This window comes from Caretta caretta, chromosome 3 (genome assembly GCF_965140235.1).
Source record: "Caretta caretta isolate rCarCar2 chromosome 3, rCarCar1.hap1, whole genome shotgun sequence".
Taxonomy (NCBI): Eukaryota; Metazoa; Chordata; order Testudines; family Cheloniidae; genus Caretta; species Caretta caretta.
In genome coordinates this window covers 110,459,419-110,485,052 of record NC_134208.1, presented here as the reverse complement: position 1 = coordinate 110,485,052, position 25,634 = coordinate 110,459,419, and the positions used below count along the sequence as shown (strand labels likewise).

The 25,634-nt window shown below is 41.9% G+C and overlaps 2 protein-coding genes across 3 annotated transcripts in view; one reads left to right on the top strand and one right to left on the bottom strand.

The window, feature by feature from the left end:
- Positions 1–25,634, bottom strand: part of UTRN (utrophin) — a 577,632-nt gene that overhangs the window by 392,456 nt on the left and 159,542 nt on the right. For both annotated transcript variants that reach the window (XM_048844328.2, XM_048844327.2), the window contains 4 exons: positions 23,184–23,271; positions 18,347–18,585; positions 17,916–18,096; positions 2,031–2,176 (listed from right to left, as the gene is read on the bottom strand). In XM_048844328.2, coding sequence (XP_048700285.2) covers positions 2,031–2,176; positions 17,916–18,096; positions 18,347–18,585; positions 23,184–23,271 — 654 coding nt within the window. The remainder of the gene's footprint in view (positions 1–2,030; positions 2,177–17,915; positions 18,097–18,346; positions 18,586–23,183; positions 23,272–25,634) is intronic.
- LOC125634092 (uncharacterized) lies at positions 8,459–10,476 on the top strand. Its single transcript, XM_048844331.2, has 2 exons — positions 8,459–9,368; positions 9,957–10,476. The coding sequence occupies exons 1-2, from the start codon at positions 8,786–8,788 to the stop codon at positions 10,109–10,111; spliced, it is 738 nt and encodes a 245-aa protein (XP_048700288.2). The 5' UTR covers positions 8,459–8,785; the 3' UTR covers positions 10,112–10,476.

The following is a 25,634-nucleotide window of genomic DNA, read 5'->3' as shown; positions in this document are numbered from 1 at the left end:
AAAAGATGTCCTGTCCAGGAAAACCCAGACATATGGTAACCCTAAATACTGTGATATACCCAGTATGTGCACACATGCAAATAGTCTACATTAAGGAATTTGAGTCAAAAGAGGCAGAAAATGGAGCTAAGACACTCCCTTCAGCCTCAGTGTCCCATTGATATTGCATGTTATCACATAAATCAAAATATGTTACAGGAAGCACTATGGAAGCAATGGCTACCTTGGCTTTTGGTGCTGCTATACCAGTTGTAATATAAGATTATAGTAATAACAATAGGCGTCATGATTTTTAAAGTTCTAAAGAGCCACAGGATAGGCCAAATACCTAATTTTCAAATATTAACTACAAAGAAAACCCTCACATCCTTTGAGACAAATTTAAAATAAGAACCGAGATCACCACAGTTTTACTTAAATCAGGCATTTCTGTTAGTGTTCTGAAGTTTGGTTTTTTAAAAGAATCCCACAAAAATGCTAATATTTGCACCCATTGCTGACTTGTGATGATCTCTAATTACACGTACTGTAATGGGGAAGTTTTCTCCTCTATGAACATTTTAACATTTTCAAATTCACCATGTAATTAGTGAGAAGAGACACACAGGAAACTTATTTTGTGCTTCCTCTTATGACTGGCACTTGCTTATCAGTCTGTACAAACTGCAAAGTGTCCATCTGATAAGTCTGTTTTCAGGCTAAAGTTTCTGGAAAGAAGATGCACTTTCTGTAAAGGGGTATAATGATATACCTGAGTGGTATAATGATGACTAACGCAATCCCAACATAAGCTCTATGCCGCAGGCACTTATGGCTCTTTGTTAGTGGTGAGTGAAGAGAGCAGACAGACTCAGGTTCCTCCTACTCAACATCATCTGAGATCTTTGCTGCACTCCACTATAACTCTCATGTCTCTCTTTCTTATACTATCATACATCTGCACAGTATCTCTCTTCAGGTCCATTAGTCACAGAGGTGGAGTGGGATTCTTAAACAGAAGTCCAGTCAGACAGACCCCAGAGACTAAAAAAATGTCATGTTCAAGATTTCCAACAGCTCATGTACTAAAGGCTTCTGCCAACTTTAAATTACACAGCAGCAGTATCAAAAGAGCAAGCTATAGAATTCCTGCCATATTGTAATCAGCTGTCTATAAAGTAAAGCACTGATAGCCTCACTTACTGGGGATTTTAACACCCCCAAATACCCACCCACAAAAAAATAAAACCCAAAAAAAGAAAAAAATTAACCAGTGATTAGTCTTCAGCAGAGTTCCTCAGCTTCATCCCCGCTCTCCTATACTAATGCATAGAAAAAAGTTTCTCCATGCACAGCATAGTTACAAAAAGGGGTGAGGAGGGAAGAACACTTAATTTAGGGGGATTTTTTTTAAACAGTTTAACTATTTGGAGAGAGAGAGAGACACACACACACAGACACGAAGTGGGAGGTTCGTATATTTGTATAGCAGGTTTTGACAAAGATATCTACTTACTTTATAAAAAGAACAGGAGTACTTGTGGCACCTTAGAGGCTAACAAATTTATAACAAAAAATAACTGGTTAGTCTCCAAGGTGCCACAAGTCCTCCTGTTCTTTTTGCGGATAAAGACTAACACGGTTGCTACTCTGAAACCTTTACTTACTTTATATACATGCAATAATAGTAAGTGAAGTCTCACTTCTCTCGAGCTACAGATGTTTTAAAGCAATGGTCTCCACGGTTCCAAAGGGCCAGTACTCTTTGTTTCTGAAAGGCAGGTTTTCAATAGCTCACAGCTATACTTCTTCACAGTTTAGGATAAAAAAAGATAGGTTCCTTACCCAACTGAAATTCCAAGGTGATGGGAAAAAGTTTAAATTATCCCAATTCATTTGGCTAGAGTACACCAAACACCTCTAGTCACAGTTAAGCTGGCTAAAGCACTGGGATGTAGGATGGGAAAAAGCAGCTGCGTTAATGCTTCTTTGGGGTAAGTAAATTATCAAGACCACCAAATTTATAGATGCAAAAGTGAAAATAAACTTACCTTTGTCTGCTGCAAAGCTCTCTCAGCCTTACTTGGGTCACCCGCGGCACTCATGATGGACGGTACTTTACTCTCCAATTCATTCAATATATCTTTCAGCCTCTTCAAAGTGTCCAAGTAATCCTGGCTAGGCTGGCATTCTAGCTCTGTTTTTGATAAAAAGGTTGCTATTTTTAAAAGAGGGAGGAAATGGGCACAGAATATTTTTATTTCTAAAAGGAATTAAGCTATATTTCATATATTTGAATGAATGCTAGAACACAAACTCCTGCAGTCAAAATACTGATCATCATGCTAGCAATTCAGGCCAAAATATGCAAAGTGCTAGGACTTCATGGAAAATTTTTTGGTGGGGGTGGTGGTAGTTTATCTGTAGGTGTAGTTGTTGGTGTTTTTACATAATGAAGTATCAGAGGGGTAGCCGTGTTAGCCTATATCCACAAAAACGAGGAGTCTGGTGGCACCTTAAAGACTAACAGATTTATTTGGGCATAAGCTTTCGTAGGTAAAAAACCCACTTCTTCAGATACATGGAGACAATGAAAAAAATTTACAAAATGAAGTATCAGTAAGGAGGAGGAGGACTCTTTCTTGTTGCGGTTTTTAATTCTAGGGAGTCTTTAATCCTAGTTTTAAAAGTGATTTAGGCACTTAGGAGCCTGAGTCTCATTGAAAGCCAAAAGGACTTAGACACTTAAGACCATTTTTGAACATGGAGCTTAGCTCTGAAAATTTTAACCTACGTCTAATATTCCTGAAGTAATAACAGGGAGTGAATCCATTCTGGCAATACATCAAATAATATTTGGAAACACTGAGGAGCAGCCTAAAACTAGGGACCTATGAATCAGCAAGTTAGTATGTGTTGTGAACTGTTTGCACATCTTTATTTATTTTTAGGCTTGGCAGAATTCTTTTTTATATAATTTTGATGGATAATATTTTTTTCAATTTTATTTATTTGAATTTTCATTTGTAGGAAATCAGGGAGCAGAGAATAGGGGCATCAGACAATTATTTAAAGTACAGTAGATGTTGAGATTCAAAAAGTTAAAGTTTTATAATGATCAAAACAAACAAAGTATATAGTCTTAAGTCAAACTCTGATAAGCTCTCAAAGTAACATTTTTCTTACTTTGCCTATCTCGAAATTTCAGTCATCAAGGAAATATTTTTTCCATCAGATTGCGTGTGTGAGGTGAAATCAATTGTGTGTGTGTGTGTGTGTGTGTGAGGTGAAACCTTTATCAATAAAAATCTAATCCTTGCAAGCCTATTTATTTTTAATTAGGTTTCCTGCTTCTGACTTCTTTGGAATCTCAAAGGATTTGTTAGTCTAAGGTGCCACAAGTATTCCTTTTCTTTTTGCGAATACAGACTAACATGGCTGCTACTCCGAAATTTGGCATATTAGTTTGTGTGTTTCAGAAACTACCAACACAATACTTAATTTAAAATCAGCACTGAACACGATTATGGCTATCAAAATAGTACCGCAGTATGTGTACTCTCTGGCCTCTGAATATGCAAAATTCTTCACTGCCACCACCAAAAATTAATCAAAAGGCTCACTTTCAACAATGGGTTGTTAAAACTATCAGTGCTACTTCATACCATTTCTAATTGAATAATAAGTGAACACTTCTGGAGACAATTAGACCTATCCAGCAGCACCATTTCTCAAAGGAAGCCATATCAGTTTTAAGAGGAAAGCTTTCATGATATAGCAAGTAGGAGCACAGTGTTTAATCAGTGAAACCTGCTGATAAGGAACTGACAGTGAAATTCCAACCCTATTTGAAATAAAATTCAAGTTGCAATTCTCAACACAACATTCCTATGGAGCTGTACAAGCTTATAAACTCTGCAGATTCCAAGCACCAGTACTTCTCACCATTGTAGGAACTTATAAATGCTGAAGGTTCCTTCTATTTGCAAGCAATTGAAATTATGTTAAACCACAAAAAACACAGTATACTGCACTATATGCAGTTTCCACTACATAAGAAAGTTTTTTTAAACAAACAATAGGTTCTTTTATAAAAGTTCGGAGAGTACCTTGGGGGCAAATACCATGCACCCCAATCTGCAGACAAACTACACTTTCAAAGACTATAATCTACACTGAATATATTATCTGACCCCTTCAATTAGGATGTGTTTCCTAGGTAATAAATGGTTAAAATATATGGTCATTCATAAACAAACAAGCTTACTTCAAATGATTTTCTAGATATTAAAAAATCTCAAGCATATTCCAGTCACATCTTGCAATGATCTACTGCAATGTACGTTACCAATATATCTGTTTATATGCACGTGCACTAAATGATAATAATTACAAAATAATTCATCACAATGAGCATGATAAAACCCCATAATTTAAGCATAATACGTGGGAAACTTTTCTGACAATGTGAGTTGAAGAGCTCGTTCCTTACGGGATGCATTAAATAGCTGCCCTAATAGCATAGCATTTTAATCTATTTTTATTGCACTGGAAAGACAGCTTTTCTCCTCCCCCAACTGGAGCCAGCATAAAACACTTCATCCAACCTCTTTGAAGTATAAAACAAAAGACTATGGGGTGAGGAATCTACTTATAGATCAGTGCACTTGATATTGGGCTGTAAAATATTAAAAGCCACATATTTGTGCACTACGTTTAAAATCCCTCAGAAGCCAGTGTGCATGACTTGAATGTTAATAGTGAAGCTTTAATGATACAGAGAGGCAAGGAGAATGTTCCTGAGAAGCAGGTCAAACTCCTAAAAGCTTCAAAGATGGAATTCATCTTCAGACAAGTATTTCCAAAAAGAATTATGTATGCTCGACAAAGCTGAAAGAGAAAACAAATTTCTTATGCACATTTCAATTTCATAGAGCTCTCTATCTTCCATTCTTCAGTGGCATGTGGTTGGCTAATTTACCCTGCACTAAAGTATTATTTATTTCTATAATGCCACAGGCATACCTAGTTCTTTATCCTGTATCATATACTTCAAATATGTTTTGCTAATTAATTAAATTTAATTTCAGGAATGCAGCATCCTTGCATAATCACTTTTCCCATTAGGGAAGAACATATTTAACAAGGTGTATGGAGGAGGTAATCTGGCACTCCAATTTTCTGTTACATTCTATGGGCCTCATCCAAAACCCACCGATGTCAATGAAAAGACTCCTGAGGAATTCAGTAGGCTCTGAATCAGGCCCCATACAAATAACTATTTAAATTTAATCATCAGTACATAGGAAAGCAATTCTTTAATCTAATCATGAACTGTCCTGCTTGCGCCTTCCTACCAAGTGACAGTAAGCAGCTGTTTCATGGGGTTCTGAGCTCCCATTTTAGACATGGTAATAATAGTGGAAGCCCACCATTTTAATTTGCTAAAGTAATTACACACCTTTCAGGATTTTTAAAAGTTGTTCTTTTATGTATGAGTTTTAGTTAGCTACACTGAGGAAAAACGTATTTTGAATTAATGCTTGAGGGCCTCATCTAAAACCCACTGAAGGCAATGCAAGCATTTCCACTAACATGAGTGGACTTTGAATCAGGCCCCTGCCCAGAAATGCCGAAGCTAAGGCTTTGCATGTACACCTTACACTTTAGTCTATGCAGTTACATATTATACTCCTAGGAGAATTCTGCACCAGAAATTCTGCACCAAAAGTTTAAAAATTCTGCAAATTTTATTTATCAAAAACAACACTATATAATCACACCAGTTTCAAATATTTTGCTAATTTATTTCAGAATACCTGTGAGCAAGTATGTAACAATACAGAGACACAAAAAATATCCCTTAGGAGGCAAGAGTTAAAGAAACCTCTAGAACAACTCAGTTCCTGTTTCTTTGCCCCCTCCCCTACAGAGCCCAGCTGGGGGTCCAGACATACCATCCCCTCCCCACAGAGCCCAGTTATGGGGCCCCACCAGCCCAGAAACTCACACCCCTTACCCCCCCAGAGGCCAGCTGTGGTCCCCACCCCACCCATGGCCCCCCCTAGCCCAGACACTCACAGCCCCTACCGCCCCAGAGGCCAGCTGCGGTGCCCATCCAGACCAGACACTCACACCCTCCTCTCCCCCACAGCCCACTTGCAGAGCCCCCCTGGCTCAGACACTCACACCCCTTACTCTCCTAGAGCCCAGGGATCCAGAGGGAGAAACATCCTGACGCTGGGTCCCAAGCTTGCAAAGAGTTTCCTACACACTTCTTTCTTCCCTCAGGGCATGCTGGGAACTTCCCTGAGTCTTGTCTTCTATTTGTGAGCGAGGCTCTGCTGGGTCCAGCAGCCCCTTGGGGCAGCCAACATCTCTGCAGCCCATTTCTGAGGTGGGGGGGGGGGGGAATTCTGCACACACAACATTTATTTCTGCAAAATTCTGCATTGTGCAGTGGCACAGAATTCCTCCCCCTCCCCCCGGAGTAATATTATTTATTTTGAAGAGCCCCTGCCTTATTTCATGTCAGAGTGATTGGTGAATGAGACTAGAGGCCCCTTACTACATTCAGTGAGGATGATGTGCACTGCATGAGGTTTAAAACTTTGTAAAGTAAAGCATTTAGCAGTCAAAAAATTCTGAAGTTAAGGACGTCTGTGGAATCTTAACTCTTTGCTACCACTTTTGCTGTATTATGTTATAGTCTTGAATGAAATGGTCACATCCCGTTTTTCTCCATAGGATCACTGCCTTGTTCAACTCACAAAATGGACTGTGCGCAGAGAATGAGGTAAATGTTCAGTATTTTTCAATGTAGCCGAAACTGATAGCACTGAAGGTCTATGATCCAACAGACTATGAAATATCGAACAGCACATAAAATCACACTACATTTAAATATAGTTCAGGCATAGATACTGAAACATAGTTCACATAACTTAGGATTTATTTCATGCAGAAGAATGCTACTTTTTTGTAAATAAAGGTACATATATGCCCATGTTATCATTTACTAAGTTTAAAATTGGCTAAAAATTAAGAATATATTAGAAATTTTAATAGTTTTGCTTAATGAAAAAGTAGTTGGACATCTTTAGTTTACAAGCATATATGGTAATACAGATATAGGTCAGTCTGGCAGGAGTCTATCCAAAAGCTCTGCATCAGAGGAAATGCTACAAGTATATGAAAGATCTTAATAAAAGACCTAAAACGAGATTCCTGAACAGATCATTACCATATATGTGTTTGTGCGTTTACCATTTATATATTTGGCTGCAGTTAATTACAAAAATAGCTCCATCAAGAGGTTATGGTAGTACATGAAGTTACTAATTGACTCCATGAAAGAGGTAGATATTACCACATCCGAGGTAGAAGCTAAACTTGAACAGCTTAATGGGACTAAAACAGGGGGCCCAGATAATCTTCATCCAAGAATATTAAAGGAACTGGCACATGAAATTGCAAGCTCATTAGCAAAAATTTTTAATGAATCTCTAAACTCAGGGGTTGTACCGTATGACTGGAGAATTGTTAACATAGTTCCTATTTTTAAGGAAGGAAAAAAAGTGATCCGGGTAACTACAGGCCTCTTAGTTTGAGATCTGTAGTATGCAAGATCTTGGGAAAAAATTTTGAAGGAGAAAGTAGTTAAGGACATTGAGGTCAATGGTAATTGGGACAAAATACAACACTGTTTTACAAAAGGTAGATCATGTCAATACAACCTGATCTCCTTCTTTGAGAAAGTAACAGATTTTTTAGACAAAGGAAACTGAGCGGATCTAATTTACCTCGTTTTCAGTGAGGCATTTGATACAGTTCCACATGGAGAATTATTAGCTAAACTGGAAAAGATGGGGATCAATATGAAATTGAAAGGTGGATAAGGAACCGGTTAAAGGGAAGACTACAACGGGTCACACTGAAAGGTGAACTGTCAGGCTGGAAGGAGGCTACTAATGGAGTTCCACAGAGTTCGGTTTTGGGACCAATCTTATTTAATCTTTTTATTACTGACCTTGGCACAAAAAGCCAGAGTGTGCTAATAAAGTTTACGGATGACACAAAGCTGGGAGGTATTGCCAATTCAGAGAAGGACCTACAGGAAGATCTGGATGACCTTATAAACTGGAGTAATAGGATGAAATTTAATAGTGAAAAGTGCAAGGTCATGCATTTAGGGATTAACAAGAATTTTTGTTATAAACTGGGGACACATCACTTGGAAGTAAGAGGAGGAGAAGGACCTCAGAGTATTGGTTGATCACAGCCAATGTGAGCCGCCAACGTGATATGGCCATGAAAAAAGCTAATGCAGTCTTGGGATGTATCAGGAGAGGTATTTCCAGTAGAGATAAGAAGGTGTTAGTACCATTATACAAGGCACTGGTGAGACCTCATCTGGAATAGTGTGTGCAGTTCTGGTCTCCCATGTTTATGCCCTGGTCTACACTAGGACTTTAGGTCGAATTTAGCAGCGTTAAATCGATTTAAACCTGCACCCGTCCACACAATGAAGCCCTTTATTTCGACTTAAAGGGCTCTTAAAATCGATTTCCTTACTCCACCCCTGACAAGTGGATTAGCGCTTAAATCGACGTTGCCGGCTCGAATTTGGGGTACTGTGGACACAATTCGATGGTATTGGCCTCCGGGAGCTATCCCAGAGTGCTCCATTCTGACCGCTCTGGACAGCGCTCTCAACTCAGATGCACTGGCCAGGTAGACAGGAAAAGAACCGCGAACTTTTGAATCTCATTTCCTGTTTGGCCAGTGTGGCAAGCTGCAGGTGACCATGCAGAGCTCATCAGCACAGGTGACCATGATGGAGTCCCAGAATCGCAAAAGAGCTCCAGCATGGACCGAACGGGAGGTACGGGATCTGATCGCTATTTGGGGAGAGGAATCCGTGCTATCAGAACTCCGTTCCAGTTTTCGAAATGCCAAAACCTTTCTGAAAATCTCCCAGGGCATGAAGGACAGAGGCCATAACAGGGACCCGAAGCAGTGCCACGTGAAACTGAAGGAGCTGAGGCAAGCCTACCAGAAAACCAGAGAGGCGAACAGCCGCTCTGGGTCAGAGCCCCAAACATGCCGCTTCTATGATGAGCTGCATGCCATTTTAGGGGGTTCAGCCACCACTACCCCAGCCGTGTTGTTTGACTCCTTCAGTGGAGATGGAGGCAATACGGAAGTAGGTTTTGGGGACGAAGAAGATGATGATGAGGAGGAGGTTGTAGATAGCTCACAGCAAGCAAGTGGAGAAACCGGTTTTCCCGACAGCCAGGAACTGTTTCTCACCCTAGACCTGGAGCCAGTACCCCCCGAACCCACCCAAGGCTGCCTCCTGGACCCAGCAGGCGGAGAAGGGACCTCTGGTGAGTGTACCTTTTAAAATGCTATACATGGTTTAAAAGCAAGCATGTGAAAGGATTACTTTGCCCTGGCATTTGCGGTTCTCCTAGATGTAGTCCTAAAGCCTTTGCAAAAGGTTTCTGGGGAGGGCAGCCTTATTTCGTCCTTCATGGTAGGACACTTTACCACTCCAGGCCAGTAACACGTACTCGGGAATCACTGTAGAACAAAGCATTGCAGTGTATGTTTGCTGGCATTCAACCAAAATCTGTTCTTTATCTCTCTGTATTATCCTCAGGAGAGTGAGATATAATTCATGGTCACCTGGTTGAAATAGAGTGCTTTTCTTCAGGGGACACTCAGAGGAGCCCATTCCTGCTGGGCTGTTTGCCTGTGGCTAAACAGAAATGTTCCCCGCTGTTAGCCACAGGGAGGGGAGAAGGTTGAAGGGGTAGTCACGCGGTGGGAGGAGGCAAAATGCGACCTTGTAACGAAAGCACATGTGCTATGTATGTAATGTTAACAGCAAGGTTTACCCTGAAAGACTGTAGCGACTGTTTTATAAAATGTGTCTTTTTAAATACCGCTGTCCCTTTTTTTTTCTCCACCAGCTGCATGTGTTTCAATGATCACAGGATCTTCTCCTTCCCAGAGGCTAGTGAAGCTTAGAAAGAAAAAAAAAAACGCACTTGCGATGAAATGTTCTCCGAGCTCATGCTGTCCTCCCACACTGACAGAGCACAGACGAATGCGTGGAGGCAAATAATGTCAGAGTGCAGGAAAGCACAAAATGACCGGGAGGAGAGGTGGAGGGCTGAAGAGAGTAAGTGGCGGGCTGAAGAGAGTAAGTGGCGGGCTGAAGACAGGGCTGAAGCTCAAAGGTGGCGGCAGCGTGATGAGAGGAGGCAGGATTCAATGCTGAGGCTGCTGCAGGACCAAACCAGTATGCTCCAGTGTATGGTTGAGCTGCAGCAAAGGCAGCTGGAGCACAGACTGCCACTGCTGCCCCTCTGTAACCAACCGCCCTCCTCCCCAAGTTCCATAGTCTCCACACCCAGACGCCCAAGAACGCGGTGGGGGGGCCTCCGGCCAACCAGCCACTCCACCACAGAGGATTGCCCAAAAAAAAGAAGGCTGTCATTCAATAAATTTTAAAGTTGTAAACTTTTAAAGTGCTGTGCTTAAAGTGCTGTGTGGCATTTTCCTTCCCTCCTCCACCACCCCTCCTGGGCTACCTTGGTAGTCATCCCCCTATGTGTGTGATGAATGAATAACGAATGCATGACTGTGAAGCAGCAATGACTTTATTGCCTCTGCAAGCAATGATTAAAGGGAGGAGGGGAGGGTGGTTAGCTTACAGGGAAGTAGAGTGAACCAAGGGGCGGGGGGTTTCATCAAGGAGAAACAAACAGAACTTTCACACCGTAGCCTGGCCAGTCATGAAACTGGTTTTCAAAGCTTCTCTGATGCATACCGCGCCCTCCTGTGCTCTTCTAACCGCCCTGGTGTCTGGCTGCACGTAACCAGCAGCCAGGCGATTTGCCTCAACCTCCCACCCCGCCATAAACGTCTCCCCCTTACTCTCACAGATATTGTGGAGCACACAGCAAGCAGTAATAACAGTGGGAATATTGGTTTCGCTGAGGTCTAAGCGAGTCAGTAAACTGCGCCAGCGCGCCTTTAAACGTCCAAATGCACATTCTACCACCATTCTGCACTTGCTCAGCCTGTAGTTGAACAGCTCCTGACTACTGTCCAGGCTGCCAGTGTACGGCTTCATGAGCCATGGCATTAAGGGGTAGGCTGGGTCCCCAAGGATACATATAGGCATTTCAACATCCCCAACAGTTATTTTCTGGTCTGGGAATAAAGTCCCTTCCTGCAGCTTTTGAAACAGACCAGAGTTCCTGAAGATGCGAGCTTCATGCACCTTTCCCGGCCATCCCACGTTGATGTTGGTGAAACGTCCCTTGTGATCCACCAGAGCTTGCAGCACTATCGAAAAGTACCCCTTGCGGTTTATGTACTCGGCGGCTTGGTGCTCCGGTGCCAAGATAGGGATATGGGTTCCGTCTATAGCCCCACCACAGTTAGGGAATCCCATTGCAGCAAAGCCATCCACTATGACCTGCACATTTCCCAGGGTCACTACCCTTGATATCAGCAGATCTTTGATTGCGTGAGCTACTTGCATCACAGCAGCCCCCACAGTAGATTTGCCCACTCCAAATTGATTCCCAACTGACCGGTAGCTGTCTGGCGTTGCAAGCTTCCACAGGGCTATCGCCACTCGCTTCTCAACTGTGAGGGCTGCTCTCATCTTGGTATTCATGCGCTTCAGGGCAGGGGAAAGCAAGTCACAAAGTTCCATGAAAGTGCCCCTACGCATGCGAAAGTTTCACAGCCACTGGGAATCGTCCCAGACCTGCAACACTATGCGGTCCCACCAGTCTGTGCTTGTTTCCCGAGCCCAGAATCGGCGTTCCACAGCATGAACCTGCCCCATTAGCACCATGATGCATGCATTGTCAGGGCCCATGCTTTCAGAGAAATCTGTGTCCATGTCCTGATCACTCACGGGACCGCGCTGACGTCGCCTCCTCGCCCGGTATCGCGTTGCCATGTTCTGGTGCTGCATATACTGCTGGATAATGCGTGTGGTGTTTAATGTGCTCCTAATTGCCAAAGTGAGCTGAGCGGCCTCCATGCTTGCCTTGGTATGGCGTCCGCACAGAAAAAAGGCGCGGAACGATTGTCTGCCGTTGCTCTGACGGAGGGAGGGGCGACTGACGACACGGCTTACAGGGTTGGCTTCAGGGAGCTAAAATCAACAAAGGGTGTGCCTGTACATCAAGGAGTATTTCAGGCAGGACTGCACGGAGGGTTCCAATAAGAAATGGTGCACCTAAGTTATCGTTGTTATTGGAACAAGGAGGTTAGCCTGGCCTCTGATTGATACATGGCTAGATTTACCTCGCTGCACCTTCTCTGTGAGTGACTGCAGTGTGATCTAGACAGGGGAGGAGGCAAATGAGTACAAAACAAATCTGGTCTATTTCTTGTTCTGACCCACTCCATCTATCTTTTACATCTTTGGCTGGCAGCAGACGGTGCAGAAGGACTGCATGCCATCCACATCTCATGGCTGCTCGGCAGAAGATGGTACAATACGACTGCTAGCAATCCTCATCTCTTGCCTGCCTGGCAGAAGATGGTACAGTACGACTGCTAGCAGTCCGTATCACCTGCCTGCTCACCATAAGACGGTTCAATAGGACTGACTGCAGGACTAAAGAGAATGACCTGGTCAAGTCACTCCAAATGTAGTCCCTGCGCCCATGTCTGCTCAGGCGCTCCCGGCCGACGTGGCCAGGAGCACCTCGGACACGACGAGGACGACTACCAATCGTATTGCACCGTCTGCTGCCAGAAGGCAATGGGTTGCTGCTACTGTGCAGCAAAGCGGTACCGCGTCTGCCAGCACCCAGGAGACATAGGGTGACGGTTACCTGAGCTGGCTCCATGCTTGCCGTGGTATGGCATCTGCACAGGTAACTCAGGAAAAAAGGCGCGAAATGATTGTCTGCCCTTGCTTTCACGGGGGGAGGGAGGGAGCGGGGGGCTGACGATATGTACCCAGAACCACCCGCGACAATGTTTTAGCCCCATCAGGCATTGGGATCTCAACCCAGAATTCCAATGGGCAGCGGAGACTGCAGGAACTGTGGGATAGCTACCCACAGTGCAACGCTCCAGAAGTCGACTCTAGCCTCGGTACTGTGGAAGCGCTCCGCCGAGTTAATGCACTTAATGCACTTAGAGCATTTTCTGTGGGGACACACACACTCGAATATATAAAACCGATTTCTAAAAAACCGACTTCTATAAATTCGACCTAATTTCGTAGTGTAGACATACCCTAAGAAAGATTAATTCAAACTGGAACAGGTACAGAGAATGGCTACTAGGATGATCTGAGGAATAGAAAACCTGTCTTATGAAAGGAGACTCAAAGAGCTTGTCTTGTTTAGCCTAACCTAAAGAAGCCTGAGGGCAGATATGATTGCTCTCTCTAAGTATATCAGAGGGATAAATACCATGGAGGGAGACTGACTATTTAAGGTCAGTACCAATGTGAACACAAGAACAAATAGATATAAACTGGCCATCAGGAAGTTTAGACTTGAAATTAGACGAAGGTTTCTAACCATCAGAGGAGTGAAGTTCTGCAACAGCCTTCCAAGGGAAGTAGTGGGGGCAAAAGACATATCTGGCTTCAAGACTAAGCTTAATAAGTTTATGGAAGGGATGATATGATGGGATAGCCTAATTCTGGCAATTAATTGATCTTTGACTACTAGCTGTAGATATGCCCAACGGCCTGTGATGGGATGTTAGATGGGGTGGGATCTGAGTTACTACAGAGAATTCTTTCCTGGGTGTCTGGCTGGTGAGTCTTGCCCACATGCTCAGGGTTTAGCTGATCGCCATACTTGGGGTCGGGAAGGAATTTTCCTCCAGAGCAGATTGGCAGAGGCCCTGGGGGTTTTTCACCTTCCTCTGCAGCGTGGGGCACGGGTCACTTGCTGGAGGATTCTCTGCACCTTGAAGACTTTAAACCACGATTTGAGGACTGCAATAGCTCAGACATAGATTAGACGTTTGTTACAGGAGTGGGTGGGTGAGATTCTGTGGCCTGCGTTGTGCAGGAGGTCAGACTAGACGATCATAATGCTCCCTTCTGACCTTAAAGTCTATGATTCTATGAAATATATTTCACTGAAACCTTGCATATATTCAATAGTTTACTGTCTGACTGCAACATGTGGAGTACCTTCAAATCCCCTTCACTTCACAGTAGCAGCTGAGGGCACTCACAGCCTTGCAGGGTAAAGCCCATAGCCAGATAAGATCCCCCCCTACATCTGTGACCTAAACAATAACTGTTACTATCACCTATTTTTTCTGCTTGACAGAACCAGTTACTGAGATTCAGAAGATGAACTCAATAGCATAGAGGCTACTTGTGGTACCCAGAGCTACTTCCATTACAGTGGTTGAACAGGTGAACTAAAAGGCCAGTTCAGCCCTACATAGAAGCCAATATTCAAGCACTGACCCATGCACCCACAAAAAAAAAAGGGTGTGTGTGATTTCACATCATCTTGCTCCACACTACACCTCAATTTAAGTAGTCATGAAGAATGTAAAAAAGATATCTGGATTTTGTGAGATTTAGCTGGTCAGATGAATCCTCTAGAACAGTGGTTCTCAAACTGGGGTCACCCGGATGGCGTTAGACTTGCTCAGGCCCAGGGTCAAAGCCCAAGCCTGGGCCCCATCGCCCAGGGCTAAAGCCTTCAACCCAAGGCTGTCAGCCCTGGCTGATGGGGCTTCAGGTTTGCCCCCACCCACAGCCGGGCTCAGGCTTTGGTTTAGTCCACCTCCCGCCCTTCCCCCACCAGAGAGAGCAGGGCTTGGCCAGGCTCAGGCTTCGGTCCCCTCTTCTGGGGTCATGTAGTAATTTTTGTTGTCAGAAGGGGGTTGCAGTGCAATGAAGTTTGAGAACCCCTGCTCTAGAAGCTCTCTAGAGAGTCACAACTAATGAGACTTTCTGTAATACCACATCTCTCATGGATCATATACAACACAGCAGCAGATAGGACTGAAACCTGCATTGTTGCCTATTTTACAAGTTTCCCCATCTCCTTTTTTTGTCAAATAATTATTCTTTTCCTCAAAATTAATTTTAATCTTGTTCCCTTACCAGTCATTCCTCCAGAGTTCCCTCATATCTGCTATACAGCAGTGTTTCTCAACCTTTTGGTTACCATGGACAGGGTTGTTGCCTTCCTAAATTGTGTCAGGGAGACCTGTCCACAGACCAGTCGCTGAGAAACACTGGTATACCGGAACTGAAGTCTGCTAGAAACTCTTTCTTTTGCTTAACGTTTCTTCTGTGTAATTTCAACCAAATTTGCAGACACCACCAAAATCAGAGGTAAACAACATATAGAACTGCAAAGTAACCAGCAAAAGGTGAGAGCAGTCAAGTCCGCAGGCTACAAGAGGAGGAGACTTGATGTTAAAAAAAGCTGTACACCCAGGAAGAAATAAATAAATAGCAGGCACGAGATGAGAAGATGTACCTAACCAGTTGCACCACTATGTTATTTTCACCTTGTCTGTATCTCCTTAATACAATCCTGATATTAATTTTTTAACATATAAAGCCATATAGTTGCTGCAGGAAATGTGGGAGATCAGATTGGGAATTCAAAATGGGAGGTTCCTCAAGAGTTATTTCAAGTGTGATTCTATTCTGAAACCGGTCCCCTCCAGTTCTATGAGATAGGTATATCTCCATATTATAAATAGGACACAGCAGATCAGTTATTTGTGTCTATTTAGAAGCCTATAAGCTCAGCAACTAGATCCGTTTTCACTACTTTTTACTCCAATTGGCACCAGAGAACCAACACAGCTTCTTATGCACCAAGAGAAATGCTTGTTAATTTTCCATCAGTTACACCCACATGGAGGGCAGTGAGCACAGATAACACTATAGGCCTAATTACGAGAGATATGTAAACAGCTATCTTAACTTTCATGGGGCACTGGAGGAAAACTACAGAGAGGAGCCAGCCAGAGACTGCAGCTGGAAGGGGCAGAAGTAGCCAAAGCGGGGACCACCTCTGGACAATCAGAACTTTTTACAGTTTTAACAGGACTTTCTATTTCCTGTGCTGATTGGCTGTTCACTCTAATCACCCCCTTCCCTCACAGCCTCTTCCCCTTCAGCTTCACTCCAAACCTGCTCCTCTTACCCTCTTGCCCTACCCCGTTCACCCCCTTCCCTTTCTATTTAATTTATCCTCTTCCGAACAAAATCCACCCACAAAAAAAAGTGGAACTAATGTGTTGTTTGCTGTGATCACAAGGTTGTCTTTGTTTGTTAAGACCCTATGTTTGTCTCATCTATTTGGCTTATAAGTAAGGCTACAATTTTGTCAGACATTTTTAGTAAAAGTCAGGGACAGGTAATGGGCAATTAACAAAAATTCATGGAAGCTGTGACCTGTCCCTGACTTTTACTAAAAATATCCATGACAAAATGGGGAGAGAAGAGAGTCTAGCACCCTGCCCTGCTATGGATTCCCCTCCCGCCACACAGCACTGCCAGCAGGCGTACCCCGCAGCTCCTGGCCACCAGCAGCTGCGGGGTGAAGTCGCAGAGGTCTGTGGAAGTCACTGATTCATAGCCACCAAATCATAGCCTTACTTATAAGCTCTTCAGAGCAGGGTCCAACTACTACCGTGTGTTTGTTTGGTGCACAGCACAATGGGGCTTCCACAGTAGGTTGGGTCTTAGTCATAACTAACTTCATAAACATGATTAATAATAGATCATAGGCTAGCAGAGCTAGCAATTAGGACATGTTTTTTAAACTTGTAAATTGAATACATTTGATAAGGAAATCAGAGACACAAACATGGAACCTTACTATTATTATATGTATTATTAATTATTTTGATTGCTGTAGTGCCAAAGGGCAGCAATCCGGGCTCCATTATGCTAGCCACCCAAGAATCATGTGAGATGGTTCCTGTCCCAGAGAGTTGACAATCTAAGTCTAAGACAAGACAAAACAGGTAGATACAGAAAACCGACAAACTACGGAAGTACAAGGCAATATGGAGACAGATAACTTTACAGGGGCACTTTACAGACTTTTAGAAGAGAAATGTATTTTAGACATAGTTCTCAAACTTTTTCCTATTTTGTAGATTGTGGCCTAACCAACCAGCCAACAATCAGAAGAGAACTAAGTTTCTTGGCAGCACAGCAATTTATCCCATAATTTTAGCATATACAATTCATAAAAGCATAAACGTTTCCTTTCTTAGACTATAATTGGCTGGTGCTGGGTCTGGTCCTACAATGTGTATGTCAAAAATTCCCACTGTAGTCAACAGGAATAGTGGCAGAGTGAAGGATTATAGAACCAGACTGATAAATGTATCACTTTTTTAATTTATTATACATAGTTCCAACAGTGTACTAGACATCTTCATAAGGGGTGAACTGTCCTTGACAAGAATAGTTGCAAGCGGTTTCTTTAACTGTTATATTTATAACAGTGCACGGTATAATTAGGTTTCAAGAGCAATAATCTGTCCTTATATTACCTTTCAGAAATTCTAATAATTCCTTTCAGCACTTTCTATCATTTTCTGAAACTCTCTCTGGATATCACGGACTTATAATGTAACCTACTCTAAGAACTAATGATCTGTGGATAAAAGAGGAAAATGGAAAAGCTACTTCTACATTTCTACACAGCTACAAATTCTACATGGCACTTGCAGTGCGACTACATGATGTATATAGTATGTCAATGAAGACCTAAGACAATCATACACATTATACAGTGCAGCACCACTTCTTTGCAGGCTCGGAGAACATCAGACTATGCACCAAAAGAGTATGTATCAAAATCTGATTTTTAAGAGGGACAGAATCAAAAGAGGCATCAATGTGATTTAAATAGAAGAAACGGAATATTTACCTTTATTCAGCTGCTGATGCCATTCTTCCAATTTCTGTCTGACAGATCTGAAGCGATCAGTAAAACTGCTCAAGCTGTCTTGGATGAAATTTGGAGCAGCAGGTTGGGATGTGAGCACCTTAGAGGTAGCAGTCTGATGTTCAATTTGAGGGCACAGACTTAACAGATGAGTGAGCTCCCGCTGTGAAAAAATTAAAAAACACAAAAACAAAACAAGACATACATTTAAACCATTTGTATAAATAGTTGTGCTATGATTATTCAACAGATTTAGGATAACCTTTTCAAATGCATCTAAGTCCCATTAATTTTAAGTAAGACTTGAGTGCTTTTGAGCTGATTAGTTTAGCCTGTGTCAGAGTAAGGGTGATCTGGGGTATTCCGTTCTTCTATAAGTTTGATATCAAAGTAAACAAAGTTGCCAACCTTACCTGACATGACTCTTTCAGGGCTGTTAAAGATGGTTGTTGCAATGATGAAGTGACATTTTTTAGCCACACCTCCTTCTCATTTATAATCTTCTCAAGTTCACCTATTTCCCTAAAGTATGTGTTTATTTCATCCTGGTATTGTATCTTTCTTGCCAGTTCCTCCAGGTGCCTGATCACCTCTTTCCACTCTGTCAATATCTGTTCCAGGGCACTTTTCACATCCTCAGTAAAAAGTTCCTCTGAGTCAATGAAGGAAATAAACCATTGTGGTTAGAGAAACTGCAACACATCTTGATTTACAAGTATCTAATCATTACATTCTTCAGATATATTAATGCAATATATATATATATATATATATATATATATATATATATATATATATATATATATATATGTTTCATCTATAATCACACAGGTGATGGTTTTTTTTTTTGTTTTTTGTTGTTTTTTTTTACTTCCAAGTCAGCCTTCCTTGAAACTATGTCAAATAGTGGTAACAAGCATTTTGGCTTTTAATTTCATGCTTATAAGCAAGACTTAGGGTATGTCTACACAGGGATAAAAAAAACCTGTGACTGGAGTAAGTCAGCTGATTCAGGCTCAGAGTCCAAAAATCACTGTGTAGATGTTCGGGCTTGGGCTCCAGCCCAAGCTTCAGGATCCTCCGCACTCGCAGGGTCCCCCAAATGTCTACACAGTAATTTTTAGCCCTGCAACCTGAGCCCCACAAGCCCAAGTCAGTTGACCCAGGCTAGCCACAGCTCTGAGTGCCACTCACTCCCTCTGACAAACAAATTCACAGTTTACAGTGATGAGCTGCCACCCGTTTTTTATTTTAAATATTGAATTGTAGTTTGCAAGTTAACATTTAAACATCTTAAATCATTAAATAAAATTAACTTCATTAAACAATGGGCTTTTTAATGAAGTTTTCCCTGCAGCTCTCTAGAGTCACTGTTGAAAAAGGCAAGCAGCAAACTAGAAAGCATCAGTCCCTAACTGTACACTGGGGTCAGTAAATTTGTTGAAAGGGTGGATGGAAATGCTGCATTGTCAAGCTGGGAAAGAGGAGGAACAGTACCAAACAATGTTACATTGCAGACAGATGTGATTAAGAACTAGATGTTAATAAGAATAATAACTGCAAAACACAAGCTGACAAACACAAGGCTATTGCCAGCCCACAGAGACTGAATGAAGCATTTCTCTAGCTCTCACACACTTTTTTTTAAAAAAAGACTGAATAAATTTGAACAGCCAGTACAATACATGCCTTGAAGATGTAATATTGTAACACGAACAGACTTCACCCACACACTTCTCTCGCTGTGTTTGTATTTTTTTTCCCTTGTGGTTGGTAAGTAATTGGGGATTTTGTCTACGCTAAAACGTTATATATATGCTTGTCTTCATCACACTGCCTTGAAACTTGCAATCACTTTCAGTGCTGGTAACACCACGATTTGTAGTAGAAACTGTGGCTTATGTACAGTGATCTTACAGATACTTTCCAGATTCATAACCTTCATCCCTGCAGCACCATTATTAATAAGACATCCGATGAGGTGAGCTGTAGCTCACAAAAGCTCATGCTCAAATAAATTTGTTAGTCTCTAAGATACCACAAGTTCTCCTTTTCTTTTTGCGGATACAGACTTACACAGCTGCTACTCTGAAATCTATTATTAATAAGATATCTGGATATTCAGGTATATGAAGAATTTGTAACTTTAATTAGCAAGGCTATAAAATCTAATACTCTAGTATAATGATTGAGGCACTCTGAATTACAGCCTAAAATAATCAATAATTCAGATTCTTAAAAATACTCTTTATAACTTGCAGTTGCAAGTTTATGTTGCTATTTCTGTTTCAATTTGCCAAATCCTTATACAAGGTGTATTTGGATGAGACCTTATGAAGTATATGCACTAGGTGAAGAAGTCATAAATTTTAAAAGAGAAATCTACATATTTTCAAATACCAGCAGGAGAGTGGGGTGGGGAGAGGTTTTTTTTTCATGCTTTCTGTGTATAAAAAGATCTTCTACGCTTTCCACAGTATGCATCCGATGAAGTGAGCTGTAGCTCACGAAAGCTTATGCTCAAATAAATTGGTTAGACTCTGAGGTGCCACAAGTACTCTTTTTCTTTTTGGGAATACAGACTAACACGGCAGTTACTCTGAAACCTTTCACTTTACCATAAACCAACTCAATGCTGTGTTTAAAGAAAAAGGTGTATTCACCCCAGTTAATAAGCTTGTGATGTGTGTGTGTCTCTAAATGAACCATATTATTTCTCTGAACTACCCAGGAGAGGTTAGACATTGCAGAACACGTGGTTTTGGTAAAATTTGGGAGTAGGAGTATGTTGGGGGTCACCCTGCAAGTAGCAATCATGACTAGTGGAAGCTAGAGTAGGAATGTGGACAGTCTGCTGGGGTCAGAGCACCTGACCCACAGCTGTCTAGCACAAAGACATTCAGGATGCAACCTGCATGCTGGCAGGCTGGCTGTGAATGGTCCAGGTTGGGAGCTACAACAGCAAAGCACTGAGAGACACCTAAGGTAAGGGGTTATCATTGTCTGCCACCACACTGGTCTGGACTGCACCCCCAGAAAGTGACACCAGGTCACTGACAAAATTAGAGATTTGAGCACTAGCAGGAAAAGAATAGTCTGGCTAGACACTCCTAGCAATAAGGGCTTTCTGAGTGGGAAAAGCCAACTGTTGGGTAGCCTAGCAGAAGTTTTATGAAGTCTATCAGAAAAAATGGTCAACACCAGTGGTGTGCACTATTAGGATATAGATATTCAGGCCTGTCTGTAAAGGCCTGTACTCTAAGAATTTAGGTGTATTCTTATCACTTGGCTAGTTCTAGAGGTATAAAAGAAAGAATCAAAATCACTGTCTGCCAGTGTAAGTGCCTTCTCTTACTGAGACAGTCTGAGGCCCTGTGCTTAGGCTAAGGCCTTTGGCTAAGCAACAGAGGCAGCCATAAGCTGGGAAGCGACCGGTCACAACCTCACATTCCAAACTAGTCACATTGAAATAAGGTGCTATTGGGCTGTTAGGAATACAATCCTGTCCTGATAGTGCCTATCACCTCCAGAGAAAGGGAAGCGCCTAGAAAATGTAAAAGGAAATTTAGGATGCTGTCTGGCAAGAACTCACTTATCAATAGCTGGGATGTGAAATCCTCACTTCTGCATCGTTGCATCATTATAGTTCCCACTTTGCTATTGTTTGTCTGTATAATCTCTGTCTGGTTCTGTGATTGTTCCGGTCTGCTGTATAATCTGGGTGTAAACTAATTGAGGTGGTGGGATATAATTGGTTACATAATCATGTTACAATATGTTAGGATTGGTTAGTTAAATTTCAGTAAAATCATTGGTTAAGGTACAGCTAAGCAAAACTCAAGTTTTACTATATAGTCTGCAGTCAATCAGGAAGTGGGTGTGTGGGTGGGGGAAATGGGAACAGGGAATGGGGGTGGGGAATTGGAATCATGTTTGGCTAAGGGCAGGAATGGGAACAGGGACACAGGTGTAAGGCTCTGTGGTGTCAGAGCTGGGAAGGGGGACACTAAGGAAGGAAACTGGAATCATGCTTGCTGGAGGTTCACCCCAATAAACATTGAATTGTTTGCACCTTTGGACTTCGGGTATTGTTGCTCTCTGTTCAAGCAAGAAGGACCAGGGAAGTAAGTGGGTGAAGGAATAAGTGCCCTGACATGCACCACAACACTTTTAGTAAGGCATGCAACTTTACACGTGTATGCGAGGTCATGGCCTCGTATGTGCGAAGGATCCCATGTTGTAGAACATGTGGCATGATCTCTCATGTGTGTGAGATCACACGGTGTGGAGGATGCAATCTGGTTCTTCAAAATGATGTCCTCCATGAAGTGTTCAGGGGCCAGACAGAATCATCCTACGGGCACAGTCAGTCCTGGGGCATGCAATGCAAGTGTTGCATACACAGACATCACTGTCAACACGCTAATGGTGGTATGCATCACCCCTTTTACTAGCTGAGAGCTCTGCTAATCATAACTATGGTGCCAAGGTGCAATTGTGGACTAGACCTCAGAGCAACAACCATTCTGTCTCCAGAGTATGTGAAGAGCTGCTTTACAGAACAATGAGACATGCTTTACTGACAGCATTTCATTATATTTATTGGAATTATTATCTAGGAATCCTTTGGCATGGCTGAAAGATTCAGCTTTCACTGATGTTCATTATAAGTTTTCAAAAGTTCGGGTTTTAACAAACATTCACTGAGATTAGGTCTCAAGCTATGATCGTCTTCTTTGCGCCATGGGTAGTGACTGTATTTCCAAAAACACTGACGAGAGTTTTTACACAGAGTCATAAACATGCATAAAGTAGACAAATATTCAGAGATAGATACACTGATATTTGTCCAATTCAAACTTTGCTCTAAAACGGCAGGCCAGTATGCAAGTCTTTAAGACAAATGCTTTGTGTAAGATTCCAAAAGAACAATATATAATTTGAACATTGCCTTTTCCAGCGTCTTCAGATCATTGGAAATAAAACAGAAACCCTAGGAGGAAGTGAATGGACACATACTACTTTAGAGAAATGTTTTCAGAGCTGACCTTTTGTAAGTTTTGTTAACATTCACATGCATTGTGTTCACCAACACAATTAAGACCCATTCAGCTCTCTAGAAGAGAAGAGTTGAAGAAAGACTTAATCTGGAAAAGTATCTTCAATAAATGCCTCTGTTTGCACTCAGTCAAGTGCTTACATCACTTGCCTCCACCAAAACAAAATGAAAGAACTTTAAAGATCTCTTACCCTTTCCCATTTGATCCAACAGATTCTGTCCGCTTTGGCTCAGATCATCTATCTTCTGGCTTTTCTCGGCCATTTCTTTTTCTAGGGCCTGTGAATCAAATCCCAACAAAGAACATAGTTTCAAAGATGGGCATTTCAATTGACATAAAAACTTTTTCAGTACAGCACATAATACGTACTTCCCTGCCACTCCCCAGATAACTCAGGATTTCTTTAAGGAGATTCCAGTTGCAAACAGCAACACATCTTTGAGTGTTTTCTAGTCATGTTTCCTTCAGAAACTAGTGCAAAACTGTATTACATAGTAAAACTTACTGGTCACAAAAAAAGCGAAAGATTAATCATAGTAGCAGGATACCAAAAATAAAAGGTGACCAAAACAGTCTAGAGGGCCAGTGATGGTGAGATGTGGACCCTTTCATATATGAATTCCAATTCAAACCTGAAACATGCAGCATGTGACTAACTATTTAGCAGCCATTCAGTGTCCCATGGGAAAGTGACTTTTCAGTTAAATTCATATTAAAATACAGTAAAAAGTACAGTTGGAAATCTCAGAAGAGAACAGTGGGGTGAAGGTAACAGCCCACTTACTCAGCAACACGGGCCAGCAAGGGCACACCACTCTACACTCTCTGTACTGGCCTCCCAGGGAATATTTTATTCCCTGCATTTAAAGCCAACAAGCATTTTCTCCCAGTGCCAGTTGCAAGAAGTTGATAAAACACTGCAATTTTATTCCTAGTGTTGTTGTAGCATTCTTGGTTTTTTGGTTTGATCCATGTTTATTAAGTTTAGTCTAAGTCAAATTCAGCCAATGGGTAGAATTTCCTGGCCTTTTATTCTTGAATGCTTAACTCCCATGTTCTTTTCCAGTTAATTTTGTGTGCCTTAAAGGACCTCATTTTGGTCTCCTAAATGTCTCTGGAAAACTTTCATAAATTCACAGAAGTAGGATTTGGCCCCAAATTAACAATAAGTGAACAGTGTTATCCGCTGAGTAGAGCTAACTGCAGTAAATTACACTGTGAGCTGCAGAAGTTGGTCCTGCAGACGTATGTAATTCTGTTAAAGAATGCGTCGAATCCTGTGAAATCTGAAGCTTCCAATTTGCCTAGAAAGTAGATATTGCAGATGCAAGCTTCTCCATGTTGTCCTGCCTACACATTTTTAAATTTGTTCTTTTGAGAATGCCCTGACACTTGCAAGATCAGGGCTCCAGGCGCTTTTATTTTTCCCTCTCTCTCCATACCACACATCATTAGAAGTGAAACTGTTAATTCTTTCAAATAACTGAAGTTTCTTTTCCCTCCTATCATTTCCCCCAAAAAAGCTTCTTTAAAAATAATTGAGTAATGAGGGAAATCTGAGTCGAATTGATGAGCTTTCAAATGTGGTGTGAAGGCAGAGAGATTCATGGTCATTTTGATACATTCTGGGAGTGAAGTCTGCAATAGATGCTGGAGGCCTAGAAACCTGCCCTCTGTAGTAATGGGTGTATTGCTCCAGTGTGATTGTGTAGAGGGAGATGGTTCCTCAGATAACCTGTGCCAGCCCTGTGGAGAGCGCTGAATACCAAAACCTCAACCTTGAATTTAAATTTCTTAAATCGAAACTGTCAAAATCATTTCCCTTCTTCCTTCCTTTTTATTTTGGGGGCGGGGGGCAGTAATTAAATTATTGGTTCAGATTGGCTTCTTTAACTTATTAGTAAATATAGGGCGAACGTTTTGAAACTGGAGTGGCTCCATCTTCCTTCTTAGCTCTTCTCTCGTTTCCATTTCCCAACATATCCATTGTGCTCAGGTCAAACAGCTCAGCTAAATAATCCTTCACATCCTTAACCCACATTTCACTGGGTTTTTTTTATTTTTAAAATCTCACACACACATCAGGAACCCCCTCGCTACTCCCCCTTGTGTCATCCATCTACCCCTCCTTCCAGTTCCCCCTCAAAATAAATCTTCTTGAAGGGATGCACAAGCCACAGTCTCAAATTCAATTAACTTTTTAATTATAAGCCCTCCTGATGCATGCCAGTGACCTCACAGACTTATTGTTTGCACACTCATCCTTTTCTCCATCAACTCTTCATGTTTGTCACCCTCTACTACTCCTGTCTTAACACAGACTCCAAGCCTGCAATTGACAACAGACAGGTGGAACTGCTACACTTCCCTGGAACCCTTACTTACTTAAATGGGGCTCCACAGGGGAGCATGCTGTCTGTGTGCTGTAAATTGCAGAATTGGGATCATACTGTAACTCTTCTGGGCAGGGACTGTTTTGTGAAGAGCCATGCACATTTATGGAGGTTTATGAATAATAAAATAATAATAATAATAGCAGCAGCAGCTATAACATCCTTCCATATAGCCTCAATGTCATCTTTTTGCACTGGAGCCTACTCAAAAGTGAGCCTCCTTCTGGAGACTTACATATGCACATTAA